Below are 14820 nucleotides of genomic sequence, written 5' to 3'. Positions count from 1 at the left end.
CTGCACCACAAGGGACAGAGCTGGAAACTGACAAAAGTCCATATTTCCACATATCACTTTTCTTGACATGCTATATGAGCACTTACGTACCTACTCTAATTTTATTTCTATCTTTCATACATCTATGTTTTTTGAAATAGAAAGTTCATTTCTGATTTGGGTCTATGTCTAAGCAATAATCTTATTCATGTCCTATGCCTAGTTAAGATGTCAGAACTTGAGAATTCATACTCAATTCTAGTAAAATTTCATATGACAGTCCATTGAGATAATTCACATGTGGCATCAATGATGTATCTAAGGCTAAAATGTAATAGTATGGTTGACTAAGAATATGGTTTTGATTATTGTATGTTCAACTCCTTACAGATTGACTATCTTGAAGAAGAAAAAATAAATTATTCTGAGAAATTACTTTATCCTCAAATTAAAGTAACTGCAAATGCTGATATGTCTAGAATATCTTCCCCTATCCTTGTATCATGTATTTCATTCGTAGCCAGGGAACATTTTTTATAATGCTGATCCATTATTTAAATCTAATTTCCTAATTCACTCTACATGTTAGTCACTAAAATTTGTATCCCTAACTCTTTGGTTCATATCTAATTAATACCTACTCCCTAAAAATAATACCTGGTTTCTTATCGTTTCGAGCAGTCCTTTAGTATTGAAATGTGTGTGTGTGTGTGTGTGTGTGTGTGTGTGTGTGTGTGTGTGTGTAGAATATGTGTATTGGAGGGATCTGCAAAATATGCAAGATATTTATTCCACAAAGATAGCCACTTTTCCAGTTGCCTACTCCCATTATATATTTAGTCACCCTGGAACCCTCCATTTCAATTATTTTAAATAGGATGGGATCCTTTACCCCAGGAAAAGGAGCAAGTGTGAAAAAAAGGTATCAAGGATTATTCTGCATTTTATGGCCTGATTGAGTGAATAGAGATCTCATTTACTAAGAATGGAAACAAAGGGGCAGAAGTAGATATAACACAGTTGGACAAGAGAGAGTAAAAATCAAGAGATGTCTTCTGATGAGATATCTTTCAATGCCATTATAAACATCCTTGTACTTATCTCCTTGAGTACATTGGAGAATAGTTTATTTTTAATTATTTAATTTTGGGGGTATATAGTAGGTGCATATATATTTATAGGCTACATGAGATGTTTTGATTCAGGCATGCAATGTGAAGTAATCATATCATGGAGAATGGGGTATCCATTCCCTCAAGCATTTATCTTTTGTGTTACAAATAATCCAGTTACACTCTGAGTTATCACTGACTATAGTCATCCTTTTGTGCTGTCAAATAGTATGTCTTATTCATTCTTTCAATTTCTTTTTTGTATACGTTAACCATCACCACCTCACCACCAGGCCTCCACCACTCCCCCAGCCTCTGGTAACCGTCCTTCTACTCTCTATGTCCATGAGTTCAATTGTTTTGATTTTTAACTCCCACGTATAAGTGAGAACATGAAATGTTTCTCTTTCTGTGCCTGGATAATTTCACTTAACATGATGATCTCCAGCCCCATTCGTGTTGTTGCAAATGACAAGATCTCATTCTTTTTTATGGCTGAATAGTACTCCATTGTGTATGTGTACCTCATTTTCTTTTTTTGCCTTTTATGTAATTCAGTGGTACTTATTTTATTCACACTTGTTCAATCATTGCCACTATGTAATTTAAGAACATTTGTATCACTCCAAAAAGCCCTGTATCTATTAACAGTCACTTCCCATCTTTCAACTCCAACCTCCTGCCAGCCCCTAGCAAACACAAATCTTCCCATGCCTATGAATTTTCCTATTCTAGCATTTTATATGAATGGGATCTTATAACATGTGGTCTTTTGTGACTGGCTTCTTTCACTTAACATAATGTTTTTAAGGTTCATCCATGTTGTAGCATGCATCAGAATTTCATTCTTTTAAATGTTGAATAATATTCCATTGTATGGAATACACATTTTGTTAGTCAGGTGTGGTGGTGCACACCTGTGGTCCCAGCTACTTGCGAAGCTGAAGCAGGAAGATCACTTGGACCCAGGTCAAAGCTGCAGTGAGCTATGACCATACCACTGCACTCCAGCCTGGGTGACAGAGTGAGACTTTGCACCTATTAAAGCAAACATTGGGAGTCCACGGCAGGCAGATTGCTCGAGACCAGGAGTTTGAGACCTGTCTGGGCAACATGGTAAAACCTCATCTCTACAAAAAATTTAAAAATCATCCCAGTCTGGTAGTGCATACCTGTAGTCCCACCTACTCAGGAGACTGACATAGGAGGATCACTGGAAGTCAGGAGGTAGAGGCTGTAGTTAACTTTTCAGAAAACAAATTTTTCGTTTCATTGATCTTTTGTATTGTTTTCTTCATTTCAATTTCATTTATTTCTGCTTCAATTATTATTATTTCTTTTCTTCTACTTTGCCATTAGGCTTGCTTTTGCTTTTGTAGTTCTTTAAGATTCATCACTACATTGTTTATTTGAAGCTTTTTCTCTTTTTTGATGTAGGCAGTTATAGCTATAAACTTCCCTCTTAGTAGTGCTTTTGCTATATCTCATAAATTTTGGTGGGTTGTGTTTCCATTATCATTTGTTTCAAGAAATTTCGGAATTTCTTTCTTAATTTCTTCATTGACCCACTGGTCATTCAGGAGCATATTGCTTAATTTCTACGTATTTGGATCATTTCCAAAATTCCTCTTGCAATTAATTTCTAGTTTTATTCCACTGACCACAGTGGAATAAGTCTTCTCTGACCACAGTGGTCTACCCATTTCCACCTTGACATAGCACCAAGAGGCTGACCTATGTGGACTACATCAACAGACTCCCTTGCCTGTGGCTTCTGGGAGACACTGGCAGAGGAGACTGAGGCTTGGGTACTTCTCTGGCTCTTCCCCTTTTGGGTCACCTGAGTTGGCCGTGACCCTCCACCAAATGCCATATCACCTGACAGGTGGTCCTCTCATCACAGCTCTCCAGGTTCTAGTAACTGCCCACATCTTTTGCCCCTCCAGGTTTTCAGCAGATCACTATCCCTGGAATATGGCATTACCTTTGAAGCTTTTCCTAAGTTCTGCTCACAATTTTGTAGTCTCTTATTACATTCCCTTTGATTATCCAGACTATTCAGCTATAACATGTTTTTGTTTTTTGTTTTTGGTTTTTTTTCTGGAAAGGGAAGGATGATTCAGAGGATAGAACCAAAAGCCCAGAGGGCAGAGCCAAGAGAGAAAGAACCTATTTAACAGGTACCAATGACTGGCCCCTGATCAAGAAAATGGCAATTTGTATCCAGCTGATTTTTGTAAATGTTATGGGACAGTGATTGCTATGTGACTCCTGTATTCCCCATTTATAAACAAAAGTGTTTACTAAAGTTATCCTACCCCTGTATCAACAGTATCTGTTAGGTGTGTAGCAAGCAGATGACTTGTCTCTTTAGTTCATATGTCTTCAAGTCTAATTACAGCAGATAACTTCTTTCAAAAATTCTATCTTAAAAAGAATTTTCAGTAGATTGTGTATTTTTAAAATATAAACACATTTGACTTTTTTAAATTATAAATTTAACTTAATTTTGTAGAGGTAATTTACTATGTGCCTCTGATTTACTATTTGATAGCTGAAAATCCACCCACTACTAACAAAAGCTCAATGCTGGTAATGATGTATGGCCAGCTATGTTTCAGACGTTCAATTTCTTTTCATTACTTTATTTATGGAATATTACTTTGTCAATCATTATAAAAAAGAACAGACATCACTAGAAAATATTTTTAAGCTCTCTCTTCAGAGCCCCTATAATCTCCTTGTTCCTGAGGCTGTAGATCAGGGGGTTCAACATGGGAATCACCGCCACGTAGAACACAGACACCACCTTGTTCTGGTCAGTTGAGTAGCTGGACTTGGGCATCACATAAATGAATGTAATGGTCCCGTAGAACAGAGTGACTGCAGTGAGGTGGGAGGTGCAGGTGGAGAAGGCCTTGTGGCGCCCCTCAGTGAAGCGCATCTTCAGGATGGTGATGAGGATGTAGATGTAGGAGAGGGCTATGACACACACAGTGACCACAATGATGGAGCCAGTAGAAAATGAGGGAATGACTGCAGGGATACTCGTATCAGAACAGGAGAGTTCAAGTAAAGGAGTAAAATCACAGAAAAAATGATTGACTTGATTTGGTCCACAGAAGAATAAAGACAGGAAGGAAAAGGTAGAGGAGGAAGAGTTAAGAAAACCACCTGTATAAGCCACTAGGAGTAGCTGAACACAGACTTGTGTGGACATTTTGGTTGAATAAAGCAGTGGGCTGCAAATTGCCACAAAGCGATCATAGGCCATGGCAGCCAGAAGGAAGCATTCGACTGTGCCAAAGAAAAACACTGAACTAAGCTGGATGGCACATCCAAGGTAAGAGATTGTATTTCTCTCTATGAGGAAGTTCATAAGCATGTTGGGTGTGACAGAAGATGAATAGCCCATGTCAACAAAAGCCAAGTGACTCAGAAAAATGTACATAAGATGATGAAGCTGAGAAGAGATTCTGATAAGAATGATTGTGCTGAGATTGCCAGATATGGTCACCAGGTAGATGCATAGGATAATCATGAAGAGGATGACTCCAAGGATTGGACTATCTGTTAAGCCCAGTAAGATGCACTCCATCACAGCAGTGTGATTCCCATCTTCCAGGGAATCCATGAGACGAAGTGGCTGCTGACTAAATGAACCCATGATGAGAACAGCACATTAAAGCAGTAAAAACTTGTTGGTTTCACTTTCACTAGAAGTCATTTTGAAGACATTCAACATCAGTACATTTTTCACATCAAATGATGAGTTTATGTTTCTCTCTTTTTTTTTTTTTTTTTTTTTTTTTTTTGAGAGGGAGTCTTGCTCTGTCGCCCAGTCTGGAGTGCAGTGGCAAGATATCCACTCACTGCAAACTCCGCCTTCCAGGTTCACACCATTCTCCTGCCTCAGCCTCCCGAGTAGCTGGAACTACAGGCACCCACCACCATGCCCGACTAATCTTTCTGTATTTTTAGTAGAGATGGGGTTTTACCATGTTAGCCAGGATGGTCTCGATCTCCCAACCTTGTGATCGGCCTGCCTCAGCCTCCCAAAGTGCCGGGATTACAGGTGTGAGCCACCACACCCGGCCAAGTCTATGTTTCTAAAAAAGTTTTTTTTTTTTTCCAAATATTTTATTGAATGTAATTCAATAAAGGATATATACTAATTATAATTTAAATCAGAAATTAACAATTTGTATTTCTTTTTGAAAAGCCCCAAATTACTTGTTTAATATTTGATATAGACATTTATATAGCAACAAGGTTATTGTGAAATAAAATGTCTTAAGATGAAGAGTCATGTTGAGGTTAACCATACTTGATAAGCATTTATTATTTTTTTAAATTTTTTTTTATTATACTTTAAGTTCTAGGGTACATGTGCACAACGTGCAGGTTTGTTACATATGTATACTTGTGCCATGTTGGTGTGCTGCACCCACCAACTCGTCAGCACCCATCAACTCATCATTTACATCAGGTATAACTCCCAATGCCATCCCTCCCCGCTCTCCCCTCGCCATAATAGGCCCTGGTGTGTGATGTTCCCCTTCCAGAGTCCAAGTGATCTCATTGTTCAATTCCCACCTATGAGTGAGAACGTGCGGTGTTTGGTTTTCTGTTCTTGCGATAGTTTGCTCAGAATGATGGTTTCCAGCTGTATCCATGTCTCCACAAAGGACACAAACTCATCCTTTTTTGTGGCTGCATAGTATTCCATGGTGTATATGTGCCACATTTTCTTCATCCAGTCTGTCACTGATGGACATTTGGGTTGATTCCAAGTCTTTGCTATTGTGAATAGTGCTGTAATAAACATATGTGTGCATGTGTCTTTATAGCAGCATGATTTATAATCCTTTGGGTATATACCCAGTAATGGGATGACTGGGTCATATGGTATTTCTAGTTCTAGATCCTTGAGGAATTGCCATACTGTTTTCCACAATGGTTGAACCAGTTTACAATCCCACCAACAGTGTAAAAGTGTTCCTATTTCTCCACATCCTCTCCAGCACCTGTTGTTTCCTGACTTTTTAATGATTGCCATTCTAACTGGTGTGAGATGGTATCCCATTGTGGTTTTGATTTGCATTTCTCTGACGGCCAGTGATGATGAGCATTTTTTCATGTGTCTGTTGGCTGTATGCATGTCTTCTTTTGAGAAATGTCTGTTCATATCCTTTGCCCACTTTTTGATGGGGTTATTTCTTTTTTTCTGGTAAATTTATTTGAGTTCTTTGTAGGTTCTGGATATTAGCCCTTTGTCAGATGAGTAGATTGCAAAAAATTTTCTCCCATTCTGTAGGTTGCCTGTTCACTCTGATGGTAGTTTCTTTTGCTGTACAGAAGCTCTTTAGTTTAATTAGATCCCATTTGTCAATTTTGGCTTTTGTTGCCATTGCTTTTGGTGTTTTAGACATGAAGTCCTTGCCCATGCCTATGTCCTGAATGGTATTACCTAGGTTTTCTTCTAGGGTTTTTATGGTTTTAGATCTAACATTTAAGTCTCTAATCCATCTTGAATTAATTTTCATATAAGGAGTAAGGAAAAGATCCAGTTTCAACTTTCTACTTATGGCTAGCCAATTTTCCCAGCACCATTTATTAAATAGGGAATCCTTTCCCTATTTCTTGTTTTTCTCAGGTTTATCAAAGATCAGATGGCTGTAGATGTGTGGTATTATTTCTGAGGGCTCTGATCTGTTCCATTGGTCTATATCTCTGTTTTGGTACCAGTACCATGCTGTTTTGGCTACTGTAGCCTTGTAGTATAGTTTGAAGTCAGGTAGCGTGATGCCTCCAGCATTGTTCTTTTGACTTAGGATTGTCTTGGCAATGCAGGCTCTTTTTTGGTTCCATATGAACTTTAAAGCAGTTTTTTCCAATTCTGTGAAGAAACTCATTGGTAGCTTGATGGGGATGGCATTGAATCTATAAATAACCTTGGGCAGTATGGCCATTTTCACGATGTTGATTCTTCCTATCCATGAGCATGGTATATTCTTCCATTTGTTTGTGTCCTCTTTTATTTCACTGAGCAGTGGTTTGTAGTTCTCCTTGAAGAGGTCCTTTACATCCCTTGTCAGTTGGATTCCTAGGTATTTTATTCTCTTTGAAGCAATTTTGAATGGAAGTTCATTCATGATTTGGCTCTCTGTTTGTCTGTTACTGGTGTATAAGAATGCTTGTGATTTTTGCACATTAATTTTGTATCCTGAGACTTTGCTGAAGTTGCTTATCAGCTTAAGGAGATTTTAGGCTGACATGATGGGGTTTTCTAAACATACAATCATGTCATCTGCAAACAGGGATAATTTTACTTCTTTTCCTAACTGAATACACTTTATTTCTTTCTCTTGCCTGATTGCCCTAGCCAGAACTTCCAACACTATGTTGAATGGGAGTGGTGAGAGAGGGCATCCCTGTCTTGTGCCAGTTTTCAAAGGAAATGCTTCCAGTTTTTGCCCATTCAGTATGATATTGGCTGTGGGTTTGTCATAAATAGTTTTGATTATTTTGAGATACGTTCCATCAATACCTAGTTTATTAAGAGTTTTTAGCATGAAGGGCTATTGAATGTTGTCAAAGGCCTTTTCTGCATCTATTGAGATAATCATGTGGTTTTTGTCTTTGGTGCTGTTTATATGCTGGATTACATTTATTGATTTGCGTATGTTGAACCAGCCTTGCATCCCAGGGATGAAGCCCACTAGATCATGGTGGATAAGCTTTTTGATGTGCTGCTGGATTCGGTTTGCCAGTATTTTATTGAAGATTTTTGCATCGATATTCAACAGGGATATTGCTCTAAAATTCTCTTTTTTTTGTTGTGTCTCTGCCAGGCTTTGGTATCAGGATGATGTTGGCCTCATAAAATGCGTTAGGGAGGATTCCTTCTTTTTCTATTGATTGGAATAGTTTCAGAAGGAATGGTACCAGCTCCTCTTTGTACCTCCGGTAGAATTCGACTGTGAATCCATCTGGTCCTGGACATTTTTTGGTTGGTAGGCTATTAATTATTGCCTCAATTTCAGAGCCTGCTATTGGTCTATTCAGGGATGCAACTTCTTCCTGGTTTAGTCTTGGAAGAGTGTACGTGTCCAGGAAATTATCCATTTCTTCTAGATTTTCTAGTTTATTTGCATAGAGGTGTTTATAGTATTCTCTGATGGTAGTTTGTATTTCTGTGGGGTTGGTGGTGATACCCCTTTACCATTTTTTATTGCATCTATTTGATTCTTCTCTCTTTTCTTCTTTATTAGTCTTGCTAGCAGTCTATCAATTTTGTTGATCTTTTCAAAAAATCAGCTCCTGGATTCATTGATTTTTGGGGGGTTTTTTGTGTCTCTATCTCCTTCAGTTCTGCTCTGATCTTAGTTATTTCTTGCCTTCTGCTAGCTTTTGAATGTGTTTGCTCTTGCTTTTCTAGTTCTTTTAATTGTGATGTTAGGGCATCAAGTTTAGATCTTTCCAGCTTTCTCTTATGGGCATTTCGTGCTATGAATTTCCCTCTACACACTGCTTTTAATGTGTCCCAGAGATTCTGGTATGTTGTATTTTTGTTCTCATTGGTTTCAAAGAACATCTTTATTTCTGCCTTCATTTCGTTATGTACCCAGTAGTCATTCAGGAGCAGGTTGTTCAGTTTCCATGTAGTTGAGCGGTTTTGATTGATTTTCTTAGTCCTGAGTTCTGGTTTGATTTCACTGTGGTCTGAGAGACAGTTAGTTATAATTTCTGTTCTTTTACGTTTGCTGAGGAGTACTTTACTTCCAACTATGTGGTCAATTTTGGAATAGGTGCGATGTGGTGCTGAGAAGAATGTATAGTCTGTTGATTTGGGGTGGAGAGTTCTGTAGATGTCTATCAGGTCCGCTTGGTGCAGAGTTGAGTTCAATTCCTGGATATCCTTGTTAACTTTCTGTCTCATTGATCTGTCTAATGTTGACAGTGGGGTGTTGAAGTCTCCCATAATTATTGTATGGGAGTCTAAGTCACTTTGTAAGTCTCTAAGGACTTGCTTTATGAATCTGGGTGCTCCTGTATTGGGTGCATATATATTTAGGGTAGTTAGCTCTTCCTGTTGAATTGAACCCTTTACCATTATGTAATGGCCTTCTTTGTCTCTTTTGATCTTTGATGGTTTAAAGTCTGTTTTATCAGAGACTAGGATTACAACCCCTGCTTTTTTTTGTTCTCCATTTGCTTGGTAGGTCTTCCTCCATCCCTTTATTTTGAGCCTATGTGTGTCTCTGCATGTGAGATGGGTCTCCTGAATACAGCAAATTGATGGGTCATGACTCTTTATCCAATTTGCCAGTCTGTGTCTTTTAATTGGACCGTTTAGTCCATTTACATTTAAGGTTAATATTGTTATGTGTGAACTTGATCCTGTCATTGTGATATTAGCTGGTTATTTTGCTCGTTAGTTGATGCAGTTTCTTCCTAGCATCGATGGTCTTTATATTTTGGCATGTTTTTGCAATGACTGGTACCGGTTGTTCCTTTCCATATTTAGTGCTTCCTTCAGGATCTCTCGTAGGGCAGGCCTGGTGGTGACAAAATCTCTAAGCATTTGCTTGTCTGTAAAGGATTTTATTTCTCCTTCACTGATGAAACTTAGTTTGGCTGGATATGAAATTCTGGTTTGAAAATTCTTTTCTTTAAGAATGCTGAATATTGGCCACTTCTGGCTTATAGAGTTTCTGCCGAGAGATCTGCTGTTAGTCTGATGGGCTTCCCTTTGTGTGTAACCCGACCTTTCTCTCTGGCTGCTCTCTTAACATTTTTTCCTTCATTTCAGCTTCAGTGAATCTGACAATTATGTGTCTTGGAGTTGCTCTTCTCGAGGAGTATCTTTGTGGCATTCTTTGTATTTCCTGAATTTGAATGTTGGCCTGCCTTACTAGGTTGGGGAAGTTCCCCTGGATGATATCCTGCACAGTGTTTTCCAACTTGGTTCCATTTTCCCCCTCACTTTCAGGCACACCAACCAGACGTAGATTTGGTCTTTTCACATAATCCCATATTTCTTGGAGGCTTTGTTCATTTCTTTTTCCTTTTTTTTCTCTAGACTTCTCTTCTCGCTTCATTTCATTCATTTGATCTTCAATCATTGATACTCTTTCTTCCAGTTGATCAAGTCAGTTACTGAAGTTTATGCGTTTGTCACGTATTTCTCGTGTCATGGTTTTTGTCTCTGTCAGTTCGTTTATGGCCTTCTCTGCATTGATTATTCTAGTTATCCATTCTTCCATTCTTTTTTAAAGATTTTTAGTTTCTTTGCACTGGGTACATAGTTCCTCCTTTAGCTCTGAGAAGTTTGATTGACTGAAGCCTTCTCCTCTCAACTTGTCAAAGTCATTCTCCATCCAACTTTGATCCATAGCTGGTGATGAGCTGCGTTCCTTTGGAGGGGGAGATGCACTCTGATTTTTTGAATTTCCAGCTTTTCTGCCCTGCTTTTTCCCCATCTTTGTGGTTTTTATCTGCCTTTGGTCTTTGATGCTGGTGACGTACTGATGGGGTTTTGGTGTGGGTGTCCTTTCTGTTTGTTAGTTTTCCTTCTAACAGTCAGGACCCTCAGCTGTAAGTCTGTTGGAGATTGCTTGAGGTCCACTTCAGACCCTGTTTGCCTGGGTATCAGCAGCAGAGGCTGCAGAATATAGAATATTGCTAAATTCTATATTTAGCAATAATATAGAGTGCTGCTGTCTGATTCTTGCTCTGGAAGCTTCGTCTCAGGGGTGTACCCTGCTGTGTGAGGTGTGAGGTGTCAGTCTGAACCTAGTGGGGGATGTCTCCCAGTTAGGCTACTCAGGGGTCAGGGACCCACTTGAGCAGGCAGTCTGTCCATTCTCAGATCTCAGCCTCTGTGCTGGGAGATCCATGGCTCTCTTCAAAGCTGTCAGACAGCTGTCAGACTCCACCAAGAGGTGGAGTCTACAGAGACAGGCAGGCCTCCTTGAGCTACCATGGGCTCCACCCAGTTGGAGCTTCCCAGAGGCTTTGTTTACCTACTAAAGCCTCAGCAATGGCGGGCACCCCTCCCCCAGCCTTGCTGTGGCCTTGCAGTTAGATCTCAGACTGCTGTGCTAGCAATGAGGGTGGTTCCCTGGGTGTGGGACTCTCCCGGCCAGGTGTGGGATATAATCTCCTGGTGTGCCGTTTGCTAAGACCCTTGGTAAAGCACAATATTAGGGTGGGAGTTACCCAATTTTCCAGGTGTTGTATGTCTCAGTTTCCCTTGGCTAGGAAAAGGGATTCCCTTCCCCCTTGTACTTCCCAGGTGAGGCGATGCCTCGCCCTGCTTCAGCTCTCACTGGTCGGGCTGCACTAGCTGACCAGCACCGATTGTCCGGCACTCCCCAGTGAGATGAACCCAGTACCTCAATTGAAAATGCAGAAATCACTGGTCTTCTGTGTTGCTCCCACTGGGAGCTGGAGGCTGGAGCTGTTCCTATTCGGCCATCTTGCTCTCCTCAAGAAGTTTTTTTTAGCACAAACACCAGAAAAGATCCTCCAAATAATGTCTTTTTCTTACTATGTCATATTGTTTCCAAAAATGCACTTAAAGTGGCTTTAAACCCAAAGGTTAAAAAATTTAAGATAGTTGAGAATAACAAAAGGGACTCGTATTTAAAAATATGTATACATATAGAGTTGTGTAATAAAGACTTGAGTAATAGCTAACATTTATTATATGTTTACTAAATGACAGGCAGAGGGCTAGGAATTTTGGTTCACTTTCCATAAAATAATATTCATTTCATTATTATTTTATGGATGCATAAACTGAATTTGAAAGAGATTCTGTAACTTGTACAAGGTTACACACCAAATGGTGGAGTTAGAACATGAACTCTAGGAAGTACGACTACCCATTCTTTTAGTAACTATACAATAAATAAACATAAATCATTCAATACTCCTGGCAATGAGTGGATAACATTTTATCATTTATGTCTTCTTACAGCTAATATGTAAGGGAGACACTTGGTTAATTACATGTTTCACAACATGTATCAGTGAAATAAGCCATTTTTTTTAGAAAAGGAAAAGTCAATTTGTTTTTAACTCTTATAAGAAAGGAATTTCTAATTACGGTTATGAATTAGGTCACATAAATGTGTTAAATACTTTAAAAATATTAATAATTGAATATGTTATATTATTGTTTTACTTTTCAAGTAGTTTGAATTATCAATATAATCACTATGCAAAAAGTATGATTGCTATTCAGTATATAAAACACATTTATTTGAACAAATCAAATATCTTTCACTGTAACAATGTTTTCTAATTGTAGTTGTGTAGAATAAAATAATATTATTTTCAACATAATATATAGTCGAATAAAGTATAACCTAAAAATTGAAGAAGGATCACCCAACTGGTGGCCAGGTTGACACTCATCTCCAAATTTTCTAACTTTATATCCCAAGTTTTGTCTAATATGTTATTGCCTTGAAGCTAACAGCATTCAGACCTATAAACAAAGTAAGTCTTTCTACACATATTGCTAATATCTTTACATTTTGAAACACTTAAAATCTTTATAACTTTAAATACCAGTAAGTGCTGAAAGCATCTTGAAAGTACTGAGTTTATTAGCATATGGCATAGTGCAAAGTTTGAATAGTATTGAAAGACTGTAAGGGTTTCTGTCTCGTGGGTAGATAAACAATGAATTCTGATAACTGGATTATTCCTGTTTATTCACATGAAAGTGATGGTGGAAACAGAGAAATTTTGTCAAAGTTGTTCACTAGCTTATTGCTTGATTATATCTGTCCTGTTTCTGCACTATGGCTTGTGAGTACAGATATAACTTTAGAGAATAAAGTGTTCTCAAATGGCAAATGAATATCAATACATCAGATTCATTAACAAAAGCTAAAGTCTTACCTCTTGAAATGAGAACTCATTTATCTTTGAGTAACAAATAAAAGCCATGGTGGCTATACAGCTATATTTCATTTTTGTTTTCCCTTGAGGAAAAGACTCTAGAGATTCAAATGTGAATTCAAAAGCCTCATGGAACATGATCATTTTCTGTAGCGGATATTGAGCAGTTCAATTCACACACATAAACAACTTATCTTTCAAGATTCTGTCAGTTCTCAAGTGGTCAATTTATTCTGTTGTCTCTAAGTGTTCATTTACAGTTCTATAACCTTTAATAATTATTAGAGGGTATAATATAACAAATTGCTTTTTAAATAAATGCTGGTTACAAGTTTACTATGATATTTATGATTAAGAAATATTCAATACTAAACTTCAGATGTAAAATACTAGCCTTAGTTTTACCTATTCAGTATGTGTTTATTGAAAAGAATGTTGTATTGATATCTATCTATAAGATGTACCATTAAGTAACTTAGGGGAATATGAGGTAGAACTTGATGTAAAGTTGAATGTTAAATAATAAAACATTTTAACACATATACACTAATTATCAGAGCAAAACTAAGAAAATAAATGCCTCGAAAATTTTATAAAGATGTACACATTAAAAAGATGTAGGCTGGGCGCAGTGGCTTATGCCTGTAATCCCAGTACTTTGAGAGGCCAAAGCAGGCAGATCACCCGTGGTCAGGAGTTTGAGACCAGACTTGCCAACGTGGTGAAGCCCTGTCTCTACTAAAAATACAAAAATTAGCTCGGCACGGTGGCAGGCGCCTGTAATCCCAGCTACTTGGGAGGCTGAGGCAGGAGAATAGCTTGAATCCAGGAGGTGGAGGCTGCAGCGAGCCGAGGTTGTGCCACTGCATTCCAGCCTGGGCAACAAGAGTGAAACTCTGTCTCGAAAAATAGATGTTTGGATGATTCCCAGATAAGAAATAATCTCTCACCATTGATATCTCAAAGAGTTGTCTCTTGAGTGGTTCCTTATGATATAGGGAGACAGTGGTAGAATACAGGTATTTTCAACCCAAATACTCAATTTTTCCCTAATTCTCTTGCTAATCCTAATTTTAGAATCTCCTATCTTAACCCCTGAAGCCCTTCTTTTGAGAAAGCAGGTTTACCCTACCAAGATAATTAGAACCAGCATTCATTCAGAGGTTGCTTTATACCAACAACTATGCTTAACAGTTTACACTCATTTAATCCTTACAACAATTTTATGAGGTATTTTTATTGCCCTTATTTTTTCAGATGAGAGAACTGAGACTGAGGAGTTCAAGCATCTTGTGCTGGGTGATTCCAATCCACATTGTCAGTTTCCTGCTTCCAGTGCTAACCACTAAAACACTCCACTTGAATGCTCCACGTCTTATCTGAAGCCTAAGACCTTTAGGAAACCATTAGAAGCCTGCTTAGTCCTCATGCAAGCACATCCTAGATGTGGTAGCCGTAAATTCTCCTAAGGGCAACCCCAACCAATAATGGCTGGAATTCGATGCAAACACACTCTGCCTTGATCTTTCAGACGGACAGTTCTGGAAGGCAATCTCTGGGCCTCTCATTTGTTCCTGTAGAATTAAGACACTGTTGTTACAGAAGTGACCTTGATCATACAACCAAGAAGCAGAATGTCAAGGGGAGAAAGGGAATCTCTTGTTTGTAGGAATGTATGAAAATAATCTAAAATGGTAAAAAGCTGGTTTAATATAAAGATGTATTATATTTTTCTGGCTATCTATTGTACAGCATGGTGACTATATTTAATAAAATATACTTACAAATTAAGAGAATAGATCTCAAATGT

The 14820-nt window shown here is 38.3% G+C and overlaps 1 protein-coding gene and 1 long non-coding RNA gene across 2 annotated transcripts in view; one reads left to right on the top strand and one right to left on the bottom strand.

Moving 5' to 3' along the window:
• LOC139357516 (uncharacterized) overlaps positions 1–14820 on the top strand; it is a 62734-nt gene extending 47914 nt beyond the window's left edge. Inside the window, exon 3 of the long non-coding RNA XR_011610867.1 lies at positions 14268–14820. This is a non-coding gene — a long non-coding RNA (uncharacterized lncRNA). The remainder of the gene's footprint in view (positions 1–14267) is intronic.
• On the bottom strand, positions 3787–4725 carry LOC105488722 (olfactory receptor 5P76-like). The gene has a single exon (XM_011753063.2). It carries the CDS (start codon positions 4723–4725, stop codon positions 3787–3789), a length of 939 nt encoding a protein of 312 aa, XP_011751365.2.

This window comes from Macaca nemestrina, chromosome 12, assembly GCF_043159975.1.
Source record: "Macaca nemestrina isolate mMacNem1 chromosome 12, mMacNem.hap1, whole genome shotgun sequence".
Classification (NCBI taxonomy): Eukaryota; Metazoa; Chordata; class Mammalia; order Primates; family Cercopithecidae; genus Macaca; species Macaca nemestrina.
Note: the sequence above shows the minus strand (reverse complement) of the source record. Positions and strands in the feature narration are given on the sequence as shown.

What these genes read in the sequence shown, in the direction of transcription:
- LOC105488722 (XM_011753063.2), bottom strand. Translation starts at nt 4,725, where the DNA reads ATGGATTCCCTGGAAGATGGGAATCACACTGCTGTGATGGAGTGCATC.